This window comes from Podarcis cretensis (genome assembly GCF_951804945.1).
Source record: "Podarcis cretensis genome assembly, chromosome: 2".
In the NCBI taxonomy this organism is placed as follows: Eukaryota; Metazoa; Chordata; class Lepidosauria; order Squamata; family Lacertidae; genus Podarcis; species Podarcis cretensis.
Genome location: NC_137171.1, coordinates 125,216,412 through 125,237,085, shown reverse-complemented (window position 1 = coordinate 125,237,085; position 20,674 = coordinate 125,216,412). Strand labels below are relative to the sequence as shown.

Here is a 20,674-nt window from a genome sequence, read left to right as displayed (position 1 = left end):
CCCTCTGCCTTTTTCCGAACATTTCCTTCCTGCTGTTAGATAATTTATTATGGTGGGAGACCAGCTTATAAAACACACTTGGGGGTACAATCCCAGAAGGAAAACAAACATTTAAAACAATGTACAACAATAAAATTAAAATTTATAAATGCGATAAGCATATAGACACTTGAAACTTTAAGATAAGCTACGGCAGAGAGCTGACCCAGAGTCCAAGTTTGGGGATTTTCTTAACGAACTAGTTTGGGTCGGGGGATGGTCTGCGCCTACAGGTCTGTACACAGAATCTGGCGACCATCTGGGTCATCTTGTGATCTTTGCCTAACGGGAAAAGGTCAAAATTTTGCTTTTCTGGGAGGTCAGCAAGCTTAGCCAGCAGGGGATCAATGGTTTCACCATGTGCCTCTTCATAAAAGGGACATCTAAAGAACAAGTACTCTGGGCTTCCTATCTCCCCCAATGAACAGGCGCAAAGTCTCTGAGCATATGGGACTGCTACTGTTCATAAATGTACAAGGCAAACACACATGCACAAGTATAGTGTCTGAAACAGTACGGGAAGGCAATCCTGAAGCTATTTTGACTCTCCCAAATTGACCTCAAATATTTCTCTGCGAGGAGGGAGGAAATGGGAAAAGCTTTTTATTTGTCTTTGGACTGCAGGGGCTTAAACCTCCCTTTGGAAATACAGCCTGGCAAGTATTTGTTAAGCTGAGCAAACTACAGTATCAATATATGTAAGAGATTCATTATTAATAAATTATTATTACAGGGAACCAGGCAGAAGAGAAGACTCCCTGGAAAAGACCCTGATGCTGGGAAAGATGGAGGGCACAAGGAGAAGGGGACAACAGAAGAGGAGATGGTTGGATAGTGTTCTCGAAGCTACCAGCATGAGTTTGACCAAACTGCGGGAGGTAGTGGAAGACAGAAGTGCCTGGCGTGCTCTGGTCCAGGGGGTCACGAAGAGTCGGACAAGACTAAACAACTAAACAACAACAACAAGGCAGAGGGCCTTCTCGGTGGTGGCACCCGCCCTGTGGAATGCCCTCCCAGCAGCAAAGCAGCTAGTAAGCCTGATCTTTATTAAACTGTTGCAACAGGGTCCCCCACTCCCCCCATGCAGGGAGGGAGGAGAGGAACCCAGAACAAAGGTGTGCAAGCCCCTATATAGACCAGGGATTAGTAAACTTTTTCAGCAGGGGGCCAGTCCACCATCCCTCAGACCTTGGGGGGACCGGACTATGTTTTGAAAAAAAAAAATGAACGAATTCCTATGCCCCACAAATAACCCACAGAGGCATATTAAATAAAAGGACACATTCTACTCATGTAAAAACACGCTGGTTCCCAGACCGTCCGTGGGCCGGATTTAGAAGGTGATTGGGCTGGATCCTGCCCCCGGGCCTTAGTTTGCCTACCCATGATATAGACTTTTAAAGCTGCCCACCCTGTAGCTCAAGACCGCCACCCCCCAAAAAAAACCATACATACATCACAGGGGGGCAGTCTACAGCAGAAGATGTGTCTGTCAGGATACCTGATAATGGTCAATCATTGCTCAACCTGGTAAATGGTAAATACTTTAGTTCCTGAATAATAATAATAATAATTCATTTATACCCTGCCTATCTGGCTGGGTTTCCCCAGCCGCTTTGGACGGCTTCCAAAAAAATATTAAAATACAACAATCTGTTAAACAGGCCCTCCCATCAGATGTCAAGGCAATAAGCAACTACCTTACTTTTAAAAGACATCTGAAGGCAGCCCTGTTTAATGTTTAATGCTGTATAGTGTTTTTAATATTCGGTTTGGAGCCGCCCAGAGTGGCTGAGGAAACCCAGCCAGATAGGCGGGGTATACATAAATAAATAAATATTATTATTATTACCAAATGGAAGGTGGTTCTTTTAATGAGATTCAGGAGCAATACAAACACAAGTGAGTGAGACGATTAAAGATTTTATTCTAAACAGCAAGCATTATATACATTACCAAGCAAGCACTTCGATCTGCCACTGGGGAGCCGTCAAGAAGTGGCAAAGTGACCTCCCCAGGTGGTCTCAGGTTGCACAAGCTTCTGGCCATGAGTTTGTACACAAGCTTCCTCAAAACCATCTGATTTACAGATTGCAGTGGTACCTCTGGTTAAGAGCGTAATTCGTTCCGGAGGTCCGTTCTTAACCTGAAGCTGTTCTTAACCTGAAGCACCACTTTAGATAATGGGACCTCCTGCTGCTGCCACGCCGCCAGAGCACGATTTCTATTCTCATCCTGAAGCAAAGTTCTTTACCCAAGGTACTATTTCTGGGTTAGCGGAGTCTGTAACCTGAAGCGTCTGTAGCCCGAGGTACCACTGTATTGATAGCTAGCCTATATGGTTTGCCCAACTGCCTACAGCAGATTATTCACCAGCCAGCCCCCTCTGCACATCCCTCCAAACAATGTCTAACATCAGAGAAGGTACCCTGCATTATCACTTCTTCCTTCCACCAGATTACAGTGGTGCCCCGCAAGACGAATGCCTCACAAGTCGGAAAACCCGCTAGACGAAAGGGTTTTCCGTTTTGGAGGCGCTTCGCAAAACGAATTTCCCTATGGGCTTGCTTCGCAAGACGAAAATGTCTTGCGAGTTCCTGCAGTTTTTTTCCCTCCCCCCCCCCTTTTTCTAAGCCGCTAAGCCGCTTATCTGCTTATCTGCTAAGCCGATAAGCTGCTAAAAGCCGCTAATAGCGCTAAGCCGTCAATGGTCTTGCTTGGCAAGACGAAAAAACCGCTAGACGAAGAGTCTCGCGGAACGGATTAATTTCGTCTTGCGAGGCACCACTGTATACATTAAAGCAGGGGTCAGCAACCTTTTTCAGCCGTGGGCCGGTCCACCGTCCCTCAGACCATGTGGGCTGGACTATATTTTGAAAAAAAAATGACCGAATTCCTATGTCCCACAAATAACCCAGAGATGCATTTTAAATAAAAGGACACATTCTACTCATGGATTGAGAAGGCGATTGGGCCTTAGGTTGCCTAACCCTGCATTAAAGGCTGCTCTCAGGCATCAAAGAACTTTAAGAAGAGATAGAGAAGGGAAGTAAACAGAGGCAGGAAGAGATGGCCAAGTTAGATCACTTATCTCCTCGCAGTACAAATATATTCCGGAAAAGGTTGCCCATTCATCTCCTTGTTTCCTGGGGGTGGGGATGGGACCCTAAGAGTCACCTAGTCCAACTGTCTGGCAATGCAGGAATCACAGCTAAATAATCCCTGGCACACGGCCACACAACCCCAGTTTAAAAACATCCTTCCAAAGTCGTCCTTTCCACATTGAACCAATGGATTCAAATTACCAGACAGCAGGGTGGATTTGATTTCAATCGTTTTTTTTTACAGAAAGAATCATTTTTGCTGGTATAATCTTAATATTTACAACCAGATGCAGGTTTTGTTTTGGGAATAATAAATTTTCAGAGTACTTTTTACAGCTATATCCTAAATTACTGATTTGTTTGTACTATTAGAAACACCTAGATAATTATGAGATTATCGTGAGGTTTAATAAGATAACTGTTTATATTTGGGCAACTTTCCTGCTGTACTTTATTGGAAGTCATTCCCGTAATAACTTAGACTGAGTTTTAGCACACATGAAAAACTTAAAACAAATCCTTATTTCCTACTCAGCTAGAGGGATTTGAGGAAGTCATTTAATAATGGTAATAAAAGTATGATTATAATAGCTAGGATAAATGTTTGTATGTTTGTTTGTTTTTTATATTGTAATGTTTTTTTCTTTCTTGTTTTTTTATGCTTGTTAAAAATTTGGAAAACCCATAAAAAAAATTGGGGGGAAAACCCAACAAATCCTTATTTCCTGGTGAATAGCCTTTGGACTATAATGTAACTGAAATAGAAAACTATCTTTAGAAAGATTTTTTGTCCCAAAGCATTTTATTTTAAAAATCCAATTTAAATTTTTTAAAAATCTGATTTTAGTTTTTTTAAAAAACCTGATTTAAATAAAAAAAATCTGATTATTATTATTATTTTTTTAAAAAATAAATTGCTTTTTATCCACCCTGCTGGAAAGGGGATTCCGAGTAAACATTAGGAATAACTTTCTGATGGCAAGAGTCATTCAACAGGGGAATCAGCTCCCTGGGCTGCCCTTCATTGAAGGTTTTTAAATGAAAGTTGGGAATCTTTCAGGGAATCTTTAGCTGTGATTCCTGCATTTCAGAGGGTTGGACTATATGGCCTTTGGGGGTCCCTTCCAATCCTTCAATAACTGCAGTCATGATAATAATAATTGCTTTCAACTCCTTGGGTCCATGGAAAGAGCAGATCCAGGCAGGATGCCATAGACTATGCGGACAAGTTCAAGACTGCCCCAGGCCCGGAGGGGGGAAAGTGCAGTCTCCAAAGGCTGATTGATTGCCAAATGACTGATATTTGTGGAATACATTTATCTACATTGTAATATTGCAAACAGGTCTGCTTAACTTGGAAGGTGCTGGTTCAATAAAGCTCAAAAGGAAGGTTTGGACAATTAAGGATTGGGAGTTTCTGCGCCATTAAACTTCAGATAACAGATTTGGACAACATCCCGGATCGGAACGGAGCCGGAGGAAGCTGCGCTGAGAAAAAGACAGTCGGAAAAATATATACTAACAAAGCTGTATTCGACGGATGAAAGTACATGATGTTTGACACAATTGATAATCGTGGACAGGAATTATAAAGCATCAAAACCAAGACGTTGAAAATATGGAACGATGAGGAGAGGCAGGACTGAGATGTGGAGATACGCTTTAGAGATCCAGACCGTGGGGAGCCCTGAAGAATTAATAATTATAATTTGAATTATAATTTGGTCTTTTTTATTTTAGTTTTTATTTTAATTGGAGTATTATGATTGGCTATATTAATTGGATGTTTTTTATTGGAAAATCAATAAAAATGATTTAAAAAAGACTGCCCCAGGCGAAACCGGCAGTCGAAAATTCTTCCTGCCATGTAGGGGAGTTTGGGGCCCAGGCTCCCCTGCAGAGGGACCCCCTCCGTCCTTGTCTTCTGCACCTCTCCCCCCCCCCAGCTTCAATGGCTCAGCCACTGGCAGATTCCCAGCCCTCCTAGAAATGTCAAGGGAAAACGAGAATATAAACGTTGCACATTGCGCCTTGGGGAGGGGACAGCCTTGTGGGCACGCAATGGAAAGTCTCTGCAGGCGCCGTGGCATCCGCAGTTGTGTCAGGGAAGGATGAAGCGCGTGGTCTCTCCCTCCCGTGGATTCCTTCATGCTTATAAAGGCTCCCTCTGTTTCTGAAGCTCTCCCCACATGCCATGCATTTATACGGCTTCTCTCCCGTGTGGGTTCTTTTGTGAGCAGTGAGAACCTCGAGCCAACGGAAGCTCTTCCCGCACTCCACACACGGATATGGTTTCTCCCCTGTGTGGATTCTCTGATGGGAGAGAAGTCTTGAGTGGCCCCGGAAGCTCTTCCCGCACTCAACGCACTGAAACGGCTTCTCCCCTGAGTGAATGCTTTTGTGAAAAGTAAGGCTTGCACTGTCGTTGAAGGCCTCTCCGCACTTCCGGCACTTATAGGACTTCTCAGCTACGTGCGTTCTCTGATGTTGACAAAGGTTTCCTTTGGTCCGGAAGCTCTTTCCGCACTCCACACAAGGGTACGGCTTCTCCCCCGTGTGAATCCTCTGGTGTAAAGTCAGGCTTGACCTTTCGGCAAAGTTCTTTCCACACTCGACGCACTTATGTGGCTTGTCTCCTGTGTGAGTCCTTCTGTGGTAAGCGAGGCTTGGTCTCTCACGGAAGCTCTTTCCACATTCCACACACGCATACGGTTTCTCTCCGGTGTGAGTTCTCTGATGAGCGGTAAGGCCGGAGCTCATCCTGAAGCTCTTCCCACACACCACGCATTTGAACGGCTTCTCCCCTGAGTGGATTCTTTTATGGAAAGTAAGGCTCGTGCTGTCACTGAAGTCCTTCCCGCATTCTGTACATATATATGGCTTCTCTCCTGTGTGGATTCTCTGATGTTTACAAAGGTTTCCTTTATTGCTGAAACTCTTCCCGCAGTCGGTGCATTTATACGGCTTCTCCCCCGTGTGGATTCTCTGATGTTTACAAAGGTTTCCTTTCGTGCTGAAGCTCTTCCCGCAGTCCGCACATTTATATGGCTCCCCTGTGTGAGTTCTGTAGTGCGAAGTCAGCTTCGAACTCACTCTGAAGCACTTTCCACACTCGGCGCACTGATAGGGCTTTTCCCCCGTGTGAGTTCGGTAGTGTATCGTCAGGCTACCACTCTGAGTAAAACTCCTTCCACACTCCATGCACTTATATGGTTTCTCCCCTGTGTGGAGGAGCTTGTGCTTTTTAAGGTTCCCACTATTGCTAAAGCCTTTTCCGCACTCCTTACATGTATATGGCTTTTCCCCTGTGTGGGTTCTGAAGTGCTTATTTAAGTCCGATTTAAACTTGAATATTTTCCCACATGCCGGGCACGTTCTCCTCCTCTTTCCTTTACAATCTCCATGGGGGATGTGGAGTTTGTGGACATCTGCACCCTGAAAAGCAATGGATGTCTTCCTCCAAGTCTTCCTCTGGCTTTCCTTGTGACTTTTGCTTCCAAAGGTCTCCCCTCTTACTTCAGGCTTGATGGCTTCTGATGGAGGTACAGAATCTTCATTGTCCTGCCCACCTGTTTGGAGAGGGGCAGAAATCCTGTTAGTAGTGCAAGGCAGGAACTAAGGGTCTCAAAACATATCAAAAGCAATTGGCTGCTTCCCTTTATTTCAACATCCCTATCATGACCCGCCGAGTCCAGTAGCCATCAAGACACAGAGGCTGAAGAGCCATTGGAGAGGGTGGCAGCACTAAAACAGAGATTGGTGGGTAGGAGATCCCTGGATCAGAACCCACAACATGAGAGCCATAATTGGACAACCCTATAATGTCCACTTTTGCTAGCAGCCAGGCTTGAAATAACGAGGCGCTGGAAGAATTCAGAGGGTACTTCTTTGACAAATGGGCACCATAAAGTACCATACAGTCGTATCTTACGTGAATACAACTTGCACAATTTCAACCCTACGTGGCTGGGGAAAGGCTGGTTGAAATTGTGCGAGTTAAACCCAAGCAAGATGCAGTGATTAAAAGCTCATCTTTGCACTGTGTCTTTGCTACACCAGGAAAATCTCCATGATTCTTCCATTTGTTGAAAGCTTGCTTATTTTGTTAAATTTATACACTGCTTGATTGTTTTTTTGGGGGGACCCTCAAAGCAGTTTACAAAGAGAAAGCCGAAGTACACTAGGTCAATGGGATCACTGCTATCTATCTATAAGCTTGCTGATACTCAAATAACTCGAACAGGATTGTGAGACAGGACTCTCCCTTGCAGAAGCCATGCTGGCCCTGCTTCCGCAAGGCTTGTCCTTCTACGTGCTTCACTCTTTTATCTTTAACAACGATTTCCACAACTAAGCAGCTACCTGATGATGTCTCCTCTGCCACCTCTTTTTTGGGGTCCTGGATAAGTTCATCTTCTCCTTCTTCCCAACAGGAAATGAAGTCTGGTTCTTCCAGGGGGAGAAAAAGACATGGTTGGTGTGGAAATGCCTCCATATCTACTTTAATTTTATTTGATGTAACTGACAAAGTGGAAACCTGCATTACAAGTTTTGTTTTGCTTGTGTTCACTATTGTGGAAAACCAGTAAAATACATTCTTAAAAATGACATGATCTGTTACTTTTCAGCACAAAGTATTCAGAAATCCCATATCAGAGAGTGGGGTGAGAGAACAGCCAAACACCTGGGAAGGGAATAAAGCAACTTTTCTTCCCAATAATAATAATAATAATAATAATAATAATAATAATAATAATTTATTATTTATACCCCACCCATCTGGCTGAGTTTCCCCAGCCACTCTGGGCGGCTCCCAATCGAGTGTGTAAAACAGTACAGCGTTACATATTAAAAACTTCCCTGAACAGGGCTGCCTTAAGATGTCTTCTGAATGTCAGGTAGTTGTTTATCTCTTTGACATCTGATGGGATGGCGTTCCACAGGGAGGGCGCCACCACCGAGAAGGCCCTCTGCCTGGTTCCCTGTAGCTTTGCTTCTCGCCATGAGGGAACCGCCAGAAGGCCCTTGGCGCCGGATCTCAGTGTCCGGGCAGAATGATGGGGGTGGAGACGCTCCTTCAGGTATACAGGACCAAGGCCGTTTAGGGCTTTAAAGGTCAGCACCAACACTTTGAATCGTGCTCGGAAACATACTGGGAGCCAGTGCAGATCTCTCAGAACTGGGGTTATGTGGTCCCGGCGGCCACTCCCAGTCACCAGTCTAGCTGCCGCATTCTGGGTTAATTGCAGTTTCCGGGTCACCTTCAAAGGTAGCCCCACGTAGAGTGCGCTGCAGTAGTCTAAGCGGGATATAACTAGAGCATGCACCACTCTGGCGAGACAGTCCGCGGGGAGGTAGGGTTTTAGCCTGAGTACCAGGTGGAGCTGGTAGACAGCTGCCCTGGACACAGAGTTAACCTGCGCCTCCATGGACAGCTGTGAGTCCAAAATGACTCCCAGGCTGCGCACCTGGTCCTTCAGGGGCACAGTTACCCTATTGAGAACCAGGGAATCCTCCACACCTGCCCGCTCCCTGTCTCCCAAAAACAGTACTTCTGTCTTGTCAGGATTCAACCTCAATCAGTTAGCCGCCATCCATCCTCCAACCACCTCCAGACACTCACACAGGACCTTCCCTGCCTTCATTGTTTGATTGTTTTGGCTGCCCTTTTTCTGAACCTTTTCCAACTCTACAATATCCTTTTTGAGGCACAGTGCTCTCAATGCAGCTGCCCCATGGGTCTATATAATGGCACTGTGATATTGCCAGTTTTATTTTTGGTTGCTTTCCTAATGATCCCTAGCATGAAACCTGCCTTTCTTCCTGGCCTGCTGTCATACTGAAGCACCCAGGCTGGAGATCGTAGAATCACAGAATCGTAGAGTTGGAAGGGGACCCCGAGGGTCATCTAGCCCAACCCCCTGCAATGCGGGAATATGCAGCTGTCCCGTACCAGGATCGAACCTGCAACCTTGGCATTATCAGCACTGTGCTCTAGCCAACTGAGCTATGATTAGGTGCCAAGTGAAATAGAGTAATAGGGGCAAAATCATCAGGATCATTGGGAACAGGAGATAAATTAGTTCCACAAAAGGCCCAATGACACACCTAAGGACTAACCTGCTAATGTCCTTTCCTCCTCTTCCTTGAGGTCTTGGATGAGCAGATATTCTCCTTCTCCCCAGTTGGAACTGTGCTCTGATTCTGTCAAGGAAAACAGGGAAGGCTGTTACTTTTGACTACTAAACTCTTCAGGTCTCCTCCAGGCAGCTGTTATTTGAAAGCCAAGCCGGACATTTAACTTTGGGGAAACAGCTGGGCAGATGGAAGGGGAGGTTCAACCTGCAGGCCAGCTCTCCTCTTTAAAACAAGAGCTGGGCTGGATCAAACCAAAGTCCCACCTGCCTATTGCTTCCGAATACCTATGGGCTGCGGAATATTGAACGCAGCCATCTTCGCTCTTGATCACAAGTAACCTGCGGACCGTTTCAGTATGGGCATGGTTTTCAATTACCTTCATATCTTACGAATTTGTCAGTGCCCAGTTATCACAGACAATATACCAAAGCTAGATTAAATGTTTTCCCTATCACAGAGGTGTTCCCTATATACCAGTCTTTGGACTGTAATAAAGAAGGTGCGTGTTTGAATACCAGTTGTTGGAAACCGCAGGAACGGGCCAGTGTGTTTTTCTGCTTGTGCTTGTGGCTTTCCTAGTAATATTATTTTCTAGTAATATTATTAAGCAGGGCTCTTATTTTCTTATCCAGCACACATGGCCTAGACGCCCATTTTCATCGCAGCATCACTGCACTGCAGGTTTAAGTGGCAAAAATAGCAGATTCACACCGACGACACCTATCAATCAAGAAGGGGCAGAAAAGAATTCTTACCGAGAGAGGCCACCATCTCATAATTCTCCTCCATGACTTCCTTGTGCAGAGCTCTCTGGTCCGGATCCAGCAGTGCCCACTCCTCCTCTGTGAAACACACAGCCACCTCCTCGAAGGTCAAGAGGGCCTGAAAGAAGAAGAAGAAGAAGAAGAAGAAGAAGAAGAAGAAGAAGAAGAAGAAAAAAACAGAGCTTCTCCTAGATCCTAGAACATGAAATGTGCCGTGGGAATGTAAGAAAGTAAAGAACTTCTGGGAAATGATATATAATGAAATGAAAAGGATGTTGAAATATACATTCTTAAAAAAACCCAGAAGCAAAAAAAAAAAAAAAAAAGAAGAAGAAGAAGAAGCAGAAGAAGAAGAAGAAGCAGAAGCAAAAAAAACCCCAGAAGCATTTTTACTTGGTATTATAGGCCAAGACATTAACAGACAAGATGTCAAACTGTTCTTATATGCACAACAGCGACAAGAGCATTGTTAGCCCAGAAATGGAAGCAGGAAGAAATTCCGACGAAAGAAGAATGGCAGACGAAATTAATGGGCTACACAGAATTGGACAAAATGACAGGAAGGATTTGAAACCTGCAGGACCAGAGATTTACAGAAGATTGGAAGAAGTATATGAATTATTTGAAGAGCAACTGTAATCAACAAAGTATGCTAGTAGGACTACAAGACGTTTTGTAAGGAGAAATATACGAAGTGTTACCAAGTAGAAAAAGATAAGAGATATTGGTTATGAGTTTGGAATGTAATAGGGAAGATAAGAAATGCATACTGAGAGATTGGACTGGAAAATTTTCAGACAGGACTGATAGAAGTAAAAAAAAATTGAATAAGATGTAAAAGTATGTTTGACTACTGTTGAAAATGGTACAGTGGTGCCTCGCAAGACGAATTTAATTCGTTCCGTGAGTCTCTTTGTCTTGCGGTTTTTTCGTCTTGCAAAGCACCCCTATTAGTGGTTTAGCAGATTAGCCCTATTAGCGGCTTAGCAGCTATTAGCGGCTTAGCGGCTAAGAGGCTATTAGCGGCTTAGCGGCTTAGAAAAGGGGGGGGGACTCGCAAGACTCGCAATACGTTCTCATCTTGCGAAGCAAGCCCATAGGGAAATTCGTTTTGCGAAGCGCCTCAAAAAACGGAAAACCCTTTCGTCTAGCGGGTTTTTCATCTTGCGAGGCGTTCGTCTTGCGGGGCACCACTGTATGTGTCTCTTCCCTCCTGCATCCCAGTTCTCCATCCCTTACCTGAGGCCGCTGCACCTGAGGGTCTCCTCCCACTTCATCCCGAGAAGCAAGAAAAGGTCCCACGGATTCCATGCTGCTGAAAACTTGGCCCAGGGCTGCCCTGTCATAAAAGATTTGGAAAAGCTTCAGAAAAGGAACACCCAAAGCACAGGATGGTAGAGTTGGGAAGGGACCCGATGATGCAATTTGGGGGCATTGGGATGGTAATTCTGTCCTTTCCTTCTTTGGGGGGGGGGCCGGGCAGGGTGAAAGAGCACCTTGCCCCCCTCCTCTTCTGCCCTCCCCGTCCCAGCAAGGCTGCTTTCTCTGCCCCAAGCCCCCCACCCACTCCCAGCTCCGTATTTGGGGGTGGGGCTTCTAAGAGGATCGTGCAATAGAAATCATGCAGGGGGTGTTTCTCCCTAAACCTTGGGGGGGGAGGTCTCCTTTGCACACAGACCTATGCATCTTTGTTCTCCCCCCGCCCCATGAATTTTACTTGGCGATGGGCGGGACGAGGCTCCTGGGGTGCAAAACCCACGCAGCTGTTGGGGGAGCGATTCTGAACCCGGGTTGCATGCAATGCATCAGAGCACCCCTCCCTTTTATAGGTTTCGGGGGGGGGGCATATGGAGAGGGGGGGACTCCCCCTTCTCCCCTCCCTGCACCCAAAGCAAATCCTTGCCCCTTCCCTCTTGCACCGTCCCGCACCTCTGTCTTAATCCGCTGTCCGCTCCGCATGTCAGCCTCCCTCCTCCTTTGGGAGTTTGATCAAGCCTATTTGCCCCTCCCTGCCTTTCACTATTGTCTGCCTGCCTGTCTGTCTGCCCACCCCTTCCAACACCCCCCCCCCACACTCACTTTTGTTACAACATCCTGCCTCTCTAGGAAACAGAGTCCAGTTCTTTGCACAGCTGGAAGCTGAGTGACAGATGAGCTCTTCTTTGCGCTTAGCTCGCTTAATACATTGCAAACTGCAATCGATCAGTTAATCTCTCTTATTGCTGCACTGAAGGGGTTTAGAGTAGATGGCTCTTGGGGTCCCTTCCAGCTCTACAATTCAATAATCAGAGAATTGTAGATTTGGAAAGGAATCTTTCGCCCAACATAGGACTTAGGGTTGCCATATGTCTGGAATTAGGCTAAAGGCAAAGTAAAGGGACCCCTGACCGTTAGGTCCAGTTGCAGAGCAAGCTTAAACAACAGCACCAACTGCATGGTGGAATTAGGCTAAAGGGACCCCTGACCATTAGGTCCAGTCACAGCCGACTCTGGGGTTGTGGCGCTCATCTCGCTTTATTGGCTGAGGGAGCCGGCGTACAGCTTCCTGTGGCCAGCATGACAGAGCAATGCATGGAAACACTGTTTACCTTCCCACCAGAGTGGTACCTATTTATCTACTTGTACTTGGACGTGCTTTCGAACTGCTAGGATGGCAGGAGCAGGGACCGAGCAACGGGAGCTCACCCCATTGTGAGGATTCGAACTGCTGACCTTCCGATTGGCAAGCCCTAGGCTCTGTAGCTTAACCCACAGCGCCACCTGTTCTGTTAGGCTGAAATAAATTGTAATAAAATAAAATGCCCTCCAACCATCCTGCCCTGTCCTGTATTTTTGCCCAAACAAAGGAAAGCCGAGCAAGACGTTTGGCACCAGCTTGGCGTCAGGAGTTGCCTGGAAGGAGACATGCAAGGCACCATCGGAGCGTCTTAGGGGCTCCAGTCTGGATTTGTGTAAGGTTTACGCCTTAGCCTTTTCTTCCCCCTTAGAGTCATGCAGGCAACTGCATGGTCTTGGGGGTTGCGCTTTTGGTGACTGTTTACATACTTTCTGCTGGGATCCTTCCTGAAAGTTTTGGCAATGGTTTTTGAAATGCTGTTGATTTGTGCTTTTCGCATAAGGTCCATGGGCCGGATAAGGCCCGAAGGACTCGTTTATCCGGCCCGCGGCGACCACCACCACCCGCTGCCACCGCCCACTCTTACCAGCGCTGCGTCGCACCACTGCCCACTTCCGGGTCGGAGGAGCACCGAAAATAGCTTGTGAACATGCACAAGTGTTATTTGCACATGCACAAATGTTATTTCTGGTGCACATCCGGGTCAGAGGAGGCCCGTACATGTGTGCACAAGCTATTTCTGGTGCTCCTCCAACCCGGAAGTGCGCCGGAGATAGGGTGCGCGCACGCATATGAGCACACGCTCCCCCACCCTCTGGCCTGCCGCACGATCAGCGCTGGAGACACGGGCCCAAGGCTCGGTAAGTTTGCTGACCCCTGGGCTAGGGAGTGTTTGCCAAGGAGAAAGACGAAGGCCTGAAGAGGTGTGCTGGGATTTGCTTGAAGCTGTTACTGTACTATCTTGGGTTAAGAAATATCACATTAGTGGAATTGAGGGATAGGGCCATTTTACGGAGGTCCCCACAGCTTTGGAAATCCTTTCCCACTGAACTCTGCCAACCACCCAAATGTGCTGGTCTTCAAATGGACCTCAATCCATTAAATATATATATATATATATATATATATATATATATATATATATTTAGTTTTCCAATTATCAAAGTGCCAATCAACATCCAATTAATACATTTTAATTAAAGTGGCTCCCTGCATGGTGGTTTGGGTGCATTTCCGATCTTATATCACTGCGTTCCATGACCTTCATTAATGTCAGTTACATTTCAGTTATAATAACAATCCCTCAGTCAGCAGCTACATAATTAATTATTTCCATTCATGATGTTACATTATATAAATTTATAAAGCTTCAAGTGAGGAACTCAAACTATTATCTTTATTCTGCCATGCTTGTGAAAACTTATGTCCATGGAGATTCCTTCTCTCCATATATGATATTGTCTCTTTCACTTCTCAGATGTTGTTTTCTCCCATCGTGGCTTTGGGCAGAACTGAATCTCGAAGTTTCTCAGAGGTCATATCTCTCCATCCCTTGCTTCGATGTCTCGGAACAGGTGACAGTCTGCTAGAAACCATTCTGTCTCACTGGTAAAACATGTCGCAGATCTTCACCATTGCCCCCTCAGCCTTGGAAAAGGTGGACAGTTTTCGAACGTGCTGAAGATTTAATACAGTGGTACCTCTGGATGCGAACGGGATCCGTTCCGGAGCCCTGTTCGCATCCTGAAGCGAATGCAATCTGTGTCTGCGCATGCACGTGACATCATTTTGAGCAGCTGCGTATGCGCGAGTGGCGAAACCCAGAAGTAACGCGCTCTGTTACTAACGGGACGCCGCAGAGCACAACCTGAAAATGCTCAACTCGAAGCTACTTCAACCCGAGGTATGACTGTACTCCATTCCAAATCACAGAATCTCTGCAGCGTTCTTATCACAGCCGCCATATTCTTTTCCTTCCAGCAAGAGATTTGTGGCCCAATTAAATTTTATCTTAGAGTACCTTCCGTCAATAGAACACACAAATATAAGATTCCATGATTCTAATACGATTTTTATTTTAACCTGTATGAATGCTCTTCCCCGTGTGAGTTCGCTGGTGCGAGGTAAGGGTGTTCATGTGGCTGAATCTCGTTCCGCACACCAAGCATTTGTACGGCTTTTCTCCGGTATGGATACGGTAGTGCCTCACGAGGCTCGCAGTAACGCTGAAGCTCTTTCCGCACTCGGAGCACCGATACGGCTTCTCGCCCGTGTGGGTTCTCTGGTGTCTTGTGCGGGTTGTACTCTCGGTGAAGCTCCTTCCGCATTCCAAGCACGTGTACGGCTTCTCCCCAGTGTGGATTCTCTGGTGCGACGTCAAGCTTATGTTCGTACTGAAGCTCTTGCCGCACTCGGAGCATCGGTAGGGCTTCTCGCCGGTGTGGGTCCTCTGATGGGAGATCAGGTTCGTTCGTTGGCTGAAGCGCTTTCCGCACTCCGAGCACGTGTACGGCTTCTCCCCGGTGTGGATCCTGTAGTGCCTTCTCAGGGTTGTTTTTAGAGTGAAGCTCTTGCCGCACTCCGCACACACATATGGTTTCTCCCCCGTGTGGATCCTGTGGTGTCTCACTAGGCTTGTGCTCTCGGTGAAACTCTTTCCACACTCGGCACATCTATACAGTTTCTCCCCTGTGTGGATTCTCTGATGTGCTCTAATGCCCGCTTTGCCAGTTGCGCCATCTTCACGTAGCGGAATATTATTCCTTTTGCTTGCTTGGCAACCCTCTTCATGCACTCGGATTTCTGAGCAGTCACAGCTCTGGAAATCAACAAGCTTCCTCTTTGTTTCAGTTTTCCTGCTCTGCTGCTCACACGCTTCTCTGTTTCCTCTCCCACCCCCTGGAGGAACAGAAAGAGAAAACTGGTAAGAAATGGATCTTTCAAATCAGGAAAGAAACCCTACTAACTGTGGTATTCATTAAACAGTAAGGTGTTGGTTTTCAAGAAGCTTTTACTGTTTAAAGTGGTACAATACTTCATGCTCCAGCACTGGGGGGGGGGGCAGAAAGCAGGTGGGAGCAGGGCTAATGCGTGTCTCGGGGGGGGGTGTCATGCCACCCACGGGGCGTGGCGCATGTCCTGGGGGCGTGGTGTGCCGCCTGCAGGGTGTGGCACCCAGCATGGGCGGGGAGGCAGCCGCGATGGCACCTCACCAGGATCACGCTGCCGGGGGCACTACACTCCCCCCGCACTCCTCTTCCCTCGCCAGTGCTTGTAGTGTAAAGTGCAGACGGGCCCTCACTCTGTACAGTGGTACCTTGGTTCTCAAATGCCTTGGTACTCAAACAACTTGGAACTCAAACACTGCAAACCCAGAAATAAGTGTTCCTGTTTGCGAACTTTTTTCGGAAGCCGAATGTGCTCCTTTTTGAGTGTTACGCTAAGGTCTGTCTGTTTTTGCTATTTATTTTGCGTTTTTGTGGCTCTTTTGTTTTTGTGACTGTGTGGAACCCAGTTCAGGTACTGATTGACTGATTGTGTGACTGCAATACATTGTTTATTGGTTTTATTTTATGGAACAATGGTCTCGTTAGATAGTAAAATTCATGTTAAATTGCTGTTTTAGGGGTTGTTTTAAAAAGTCTGGAACAGATTAATCCATTTTGCATTACTTTCTATGGGAAAGCGTGCCTTGGTTTTGGAACGCTTTGGTTTTGGAACAGACTTCCAGAACGGATTAAGTTTGAGAACCAAGGTATTAGCAACTAAGCTTACAGTCTAGGCCATAAGATGTGCAGAAGGCAAAGAGGGTTGCTTACTCAAGGAGACCAGATTCCCATAATTCTCCTCCATGACCTCCCTATGCAGATATTTTTGGTCTGGATCCAGCAGAGCCCACTCCTCCTCTGTGAAATGCACGGCCACCTCTTCAAATGTCACCACACCCTGAAAGGAGAGAAGGAAAATATTTTCTTTCCATGGGCAATGTTAAGAATCCAGCAATGAAGTTAAAAAAGGTGGAGGTATCTAAAATTTCCCCTGTAAGATCTAAGGTGCATTCAAAAAACTTCCAAGTAGACAGTCTCTGAAAGCATCACAAAGGATGCCCACTCTTTGCTGCCACCCCCCTCGGCCAATCTCTGCCATCGGTCAGGGATTATTTGGCTGTGATTCCTGCAGTCCATGGGTTTGGACTTTCTATGAATGTGTCCCTGAAAGCAATTCTTCTCGTACCTGATCCATGGACTGCACATCAACTGCTTCAGCTCTATCCCAAAGAGGGGAAGAACCAGAATGAGGCTCCAAGATCATTTCACCACCTGAGAGGAAGAAAATAAAGCAGACAGGTTCTGCAGACATCTGATCCCGTTAGCTGCCTGGGCTCATTCAAGAAGTTGCCAAGAAGTTGATAAGGCTCATTACTGAGTTATTTGAAGTTCGACAGCTTGCTCCCCCTCCCAGGCTGAGAGAAAGATGGGGGAAAGTGGAAACTTATTGGGACAGTGTGACTTTTGTAGCTGTAAAACAATGGAGGATTTTCTGAAACAGCAATGGGACACCAGCACTACCCAAGGCATGCAGGAGAACAACAACAATTGACAAAAGATACACATAATAAATTACAAGGATGGGAAGAAATATTACAGGCACACAGGAAGGAGGGAGTTTGAATGCTTCATCTGTAGGTGAAGAAATTATTCAATGAGTCAGTACGAATGGAAGTCATTAAAACTGCAGATGCGATATAAGGGGTTGGTACGCTGTGGTCTAAACCACAGAGCCTAGGACTTGTGGTTCGAATCCCCGCAATGACAGGGTGAGCTCCCCTTGCTTGGTCCCTGCTCCTGCCAACCTAGCAGTTCGAAAGCACGTCAAAGTGCAAGTAGATAAATAGGTACCGCTCCGGCGGGAAGGTAAACGGCGTTTCTGTGCGCTGCTCTGGTTCTCCAGAAGCAGCTTAGTCATGCTGGCCACTTGACCCGGAAGCTGTACACCGGCTCCCTCAGCCAATAAAGCGAGAAGAGCGCCGCCACCCCAGAGTCAGTCATGACTGGACCTAATGGTCAGGGGTCCCTTTACCTTTACCTGGAATGGAGCGTGAATGAAATTTATAAGACTTTGGAACACAGACAGAAAGGGAAACATCAAACAATTAATTCTAGCATGCAGAGGGCCACCTAAATTGTATAATTTGGCATCTCAATGATTGGTATTTTTAATTGTATTATAATTTGGCATTGTTATAATGAGGCTGTTATTGGATTGGATTGTTGTAAATGAGAACTAGTAAAAATTATTATCAAAAAAACAACAAATGTGTGCTACATGAAGAGGTGCTCTCATTTATCCATCCCGAATGTCTATCACAAGCTGGAAAAAAGGGAGGACTCGGCAGTAGCTAACACCATCAAGGGACAGACCAGGCCGAAATTTATCCCTATTAATCCTTACCTGGGGGGTCTACAGAAACATTGTAAAATTAAGGAATGTTAGAAGGATGCTGGAATGAAGTTATGTGGTTTTAGCTGTAATGTTATAAAGGATTAAGTAAAAATGGATTGTCAACCGGTCAGAATGTAAAGTTACAATATATTAAGATAAATTAGTAAGAAAAAAACAAAGATGGAAAGGATTTGCTGAAATAACTAATTGAACTAGAATACAAAAAAGGGAGGTGTGAGGAGGTCAAGGAAATAAGCAAATGAAAGATAAGACATGGAAAGATGGACTTGTTTTTAGTTTTTCTGTATTATGTATTTTTTGTTTTTCTTTTTCTTTTCTTTATTTCTGTAATTTTTTGAAACTCCAATAAATATTATTTTATATAAAAAAAATAATCCTTACCTGGGGGAGAGGCGTCTCCATCGCCCTCTTCCACAACCCACCTGAGCCACGGCCTCTGTGTGGGATCCAGGGGAGCCTCCTTGGTCTTGGGGACCAGTTTGGACTCTCCCACCTCCTAAAACAGCAGGCGGAAAAAGGAAAAAAGGAGTTAGGCAAAGAATGTGAGGTTTGCAAAGGGACGAGAAAGAAACTTTTACAAGTGCTGGGTATTTCAAGATTGCACTGGTGTCTCGTTACGTAAGACACGGATAACCTTTAAGTTCTAAGCAGCATCAGATAAACTGACTCTTGAGCCACGGCTCTAAAGGCAAAATCCACCTGCATTGTGAGACTAGCCAAAGACCCGCCAATGCAGTCCTGAATTAGCGCCACCTACCCCTGCTATAAGCTAAACATGTTTAATGGCACATCGCCTGGAGAGGGAGAAGAGAAAGCAGTAGTTTTCACCAAATTTGTTGTGTTTTGATAAGAAAAATAGAAACTAAGCAGAGAATTAAGGCACAAGGGAACAAGTAAGTTGACTAGTGACCTTTCGCAAGTGGTCAGGACTTAGCAAGACACAAAACATACATTAATGCCTAGGAGATATTATTACACATGCAAAGTAAATAAATATCAGCCCTACTCCCACTTGGGAAAGGAGGCTGATCTCCATCTGTCTTGCAGGCCCTGCGGAAAGATGTCAAGTCCTGCAGGGCCCTAGTCTCTTGGGACTGAGCGTTCCACCAGATTGGGGCCACGGCTGAAAAAGCCCTGGCTCTGGTTGTAGCCAGCCTAACCTCCCTGTGGCCCAGGATCTCCAAGATGTTTTTGTTTGAAGACTGTAAGGTCCTCCGTGGGACATACCAGGAGAGGCAGTCCCGTAGGTACGAGGGTCCTTGACCGTATAGGGCTTTAAAATGGGAAGGGAACATTTATTTCTCCCTCTCTCATAACATTAGAAGTCGTGGACACCCCAGGAAACTGAATGTTGGAAGATTCAGGACAGATGAAACGAAGGACTTTGTCATGCAGTATGAAGCTAAACTATGAAGGAGTCTCTCCATCCCCATCATTCAGCTGGGCATGTTGGAATATAATCTTCTTGCATGCATTTTCTAACTCTCTAAACTAAACTATTTGAATGAAAATACTCTCACCTGTTTCTCCTCTCCCTGCTTCTTCCCCTCCGCCTGGCTCAAGAGGAAGCCTTCGGCCAGGGCCACCGCCTGGGAGCTGGTCTCCGCTCCGCACTCCCTGACCCAGCTCTCCATCTCCGGGGGGAGGACAGCCAGGAACTGCTCCAGGATCACCAGGTCCAGCATCTGGGCCTTGGTGAGCCTTTCCGGCTTCAGCCACTGGCGGCAAAGACTGTAGAGTCGGCTGCAAACCTCTCGGGGCCCCTCGGCTTCCTGGTAGCAGAATTCCCTGAACCGCTGGCGCCAAAGATCTGAGCTGGTATCTGCCTTATCTGGGATCTTCTGCACAGTCCCTTCCCAGCATCTCCCACTGCATCCAGACTGCATGGGATGAGGGTCTTTTTCTGCTTGCTCTCCTGCCCGGCTTGGCACTTCCATTGTGGAACTGAAGGAAGAGGCAATGTCTCAGTCCCACAAGGGCATTTTCTGCTGCCAATCTGAGCTTCTCCTGCAGGAAAGAAAGCAAACCCCCCAAAGAATCAGGGAAGGCCACTGGCCAGGTGATTTTGCACCGTTCCCTTCCCCTAGAAGCATTTACCTATCGCTCTCTTCTCACCACAGGGACACGGGTGGCACTCTGGTGTAAACCACTGAACCTAGGACTTGCCGATCAGAAGGTCGGTGGTTCGAATCCCCATGACGGGGTGAGCTCCTGTTGCTCGGTCCCTGCTCCTGCCAACCTAGCAGTTTGAAAGCACGTCAAAGTGCAAGTAGATAAATAGGTACCGCTACGGCAGGAAGGTAAACGGCGTTTCTGTGCGCTGCTATGGTTCGCCAGAAGCGGCTTAGTCCTGCTGGCCACATGACCCGGAAGCTGTCTGCGGACAAACACTGGCTCCCTCGGCCTATAGAGCGAGATGAGCGCCACAACCCAGAGTCGGCCGCGACTGGACCTAATGGTCAGGGGTACCTTTACCTCTTCTCACCAGGTGTGTTTTCTTCAGTGTATACGTATATATTAAAAATATTCATCCATATGAGGAACGCTTT

At 46.4% G+C, this 20,674-nt stretch overlaps 2 protein-coding genes and 1 long non-coding RNA gene across 4 annotated transcripts; 1 reads left to right on the top strand and 2 right to left on the bottom strand.

Annotated features, from left to right (window-relative positions):
* Positions 1-217: 217 nt before the first annotated feature.
* On the top strand, positions 218-4,759 carry LOC307209270. Its single transcript, XR_013835496.1, has 3 exons — positions 218-272; positions 773-1,070; positions 4,505-4,759. It is a non-coding gene; the product is annotated as an uncharacterized lncRNA (long non-coding RNA).
* A 124-nt stretch (positions 4,760-4,883) lies between these two features.
* Positions 4,884-12,200, bottom strand: LOC307208471 (uncharacterized protein). Of its 2 annotated transcripts, XM_079963071.1 has the most exons (5): positions 11,285-12,198; positions 10,037-10,163; positions 9,264-9,347; positions 7,506-7,592; positions 4,884-6,712 (listed from the first exon to the last, which is right to left on the bottom strand). In XM_079963071.1, exons 1-5 carry the CDS (start codon positions 11,354-11,356, stop codon positions 5,136-5,138), a joined length of 1,947 nt encoding a protein of 648 aa, XP_079819197.1. In that variant the 5' UTR covers positions 11,357-12,198; the 3' UTR covers positions 4,884-5,135. The 2 variants fall into 2 exon arrangements, with proteins under 2 accessions (XP_079819197.1, XP_079819198.1); XM_079963072.1 differs by lacking the exon at positions 7,506-7,592 and having other exon boundaries at positions 11,285-12,200.
* A 1,639-nt stretch (positions 12,201-13,839) lies between these two features.
* On the bottom strand, positions 13,840-20,376 carry LOC307208637 (zinc finger protein 213-like). The gene is made up of 6 exons (XM_079963461.1): positions 20,223-20,376; positions 19,640-20,132; positions 18,507-18,618; positions 16,896-16,981; positions 16,481-16,607; positions 13,840-15,560 (listed from the first exon to the last, which is right to left on the bottom strand). Exons 2-6 carry the CDS (start codon positions 20,060-20,062, stop codon positions 14,740-14,742), a joined length of 1,569 nt encoding a protein of 522 aa, XP_079819587.1. The 5' UTR covers positions 20,063-20,132; positions 20,223-20,376; the 3' UTR covers positions 13,840-14,739.
* Positions 20,377-20,674: the final 298 nt, after the last annotated feature.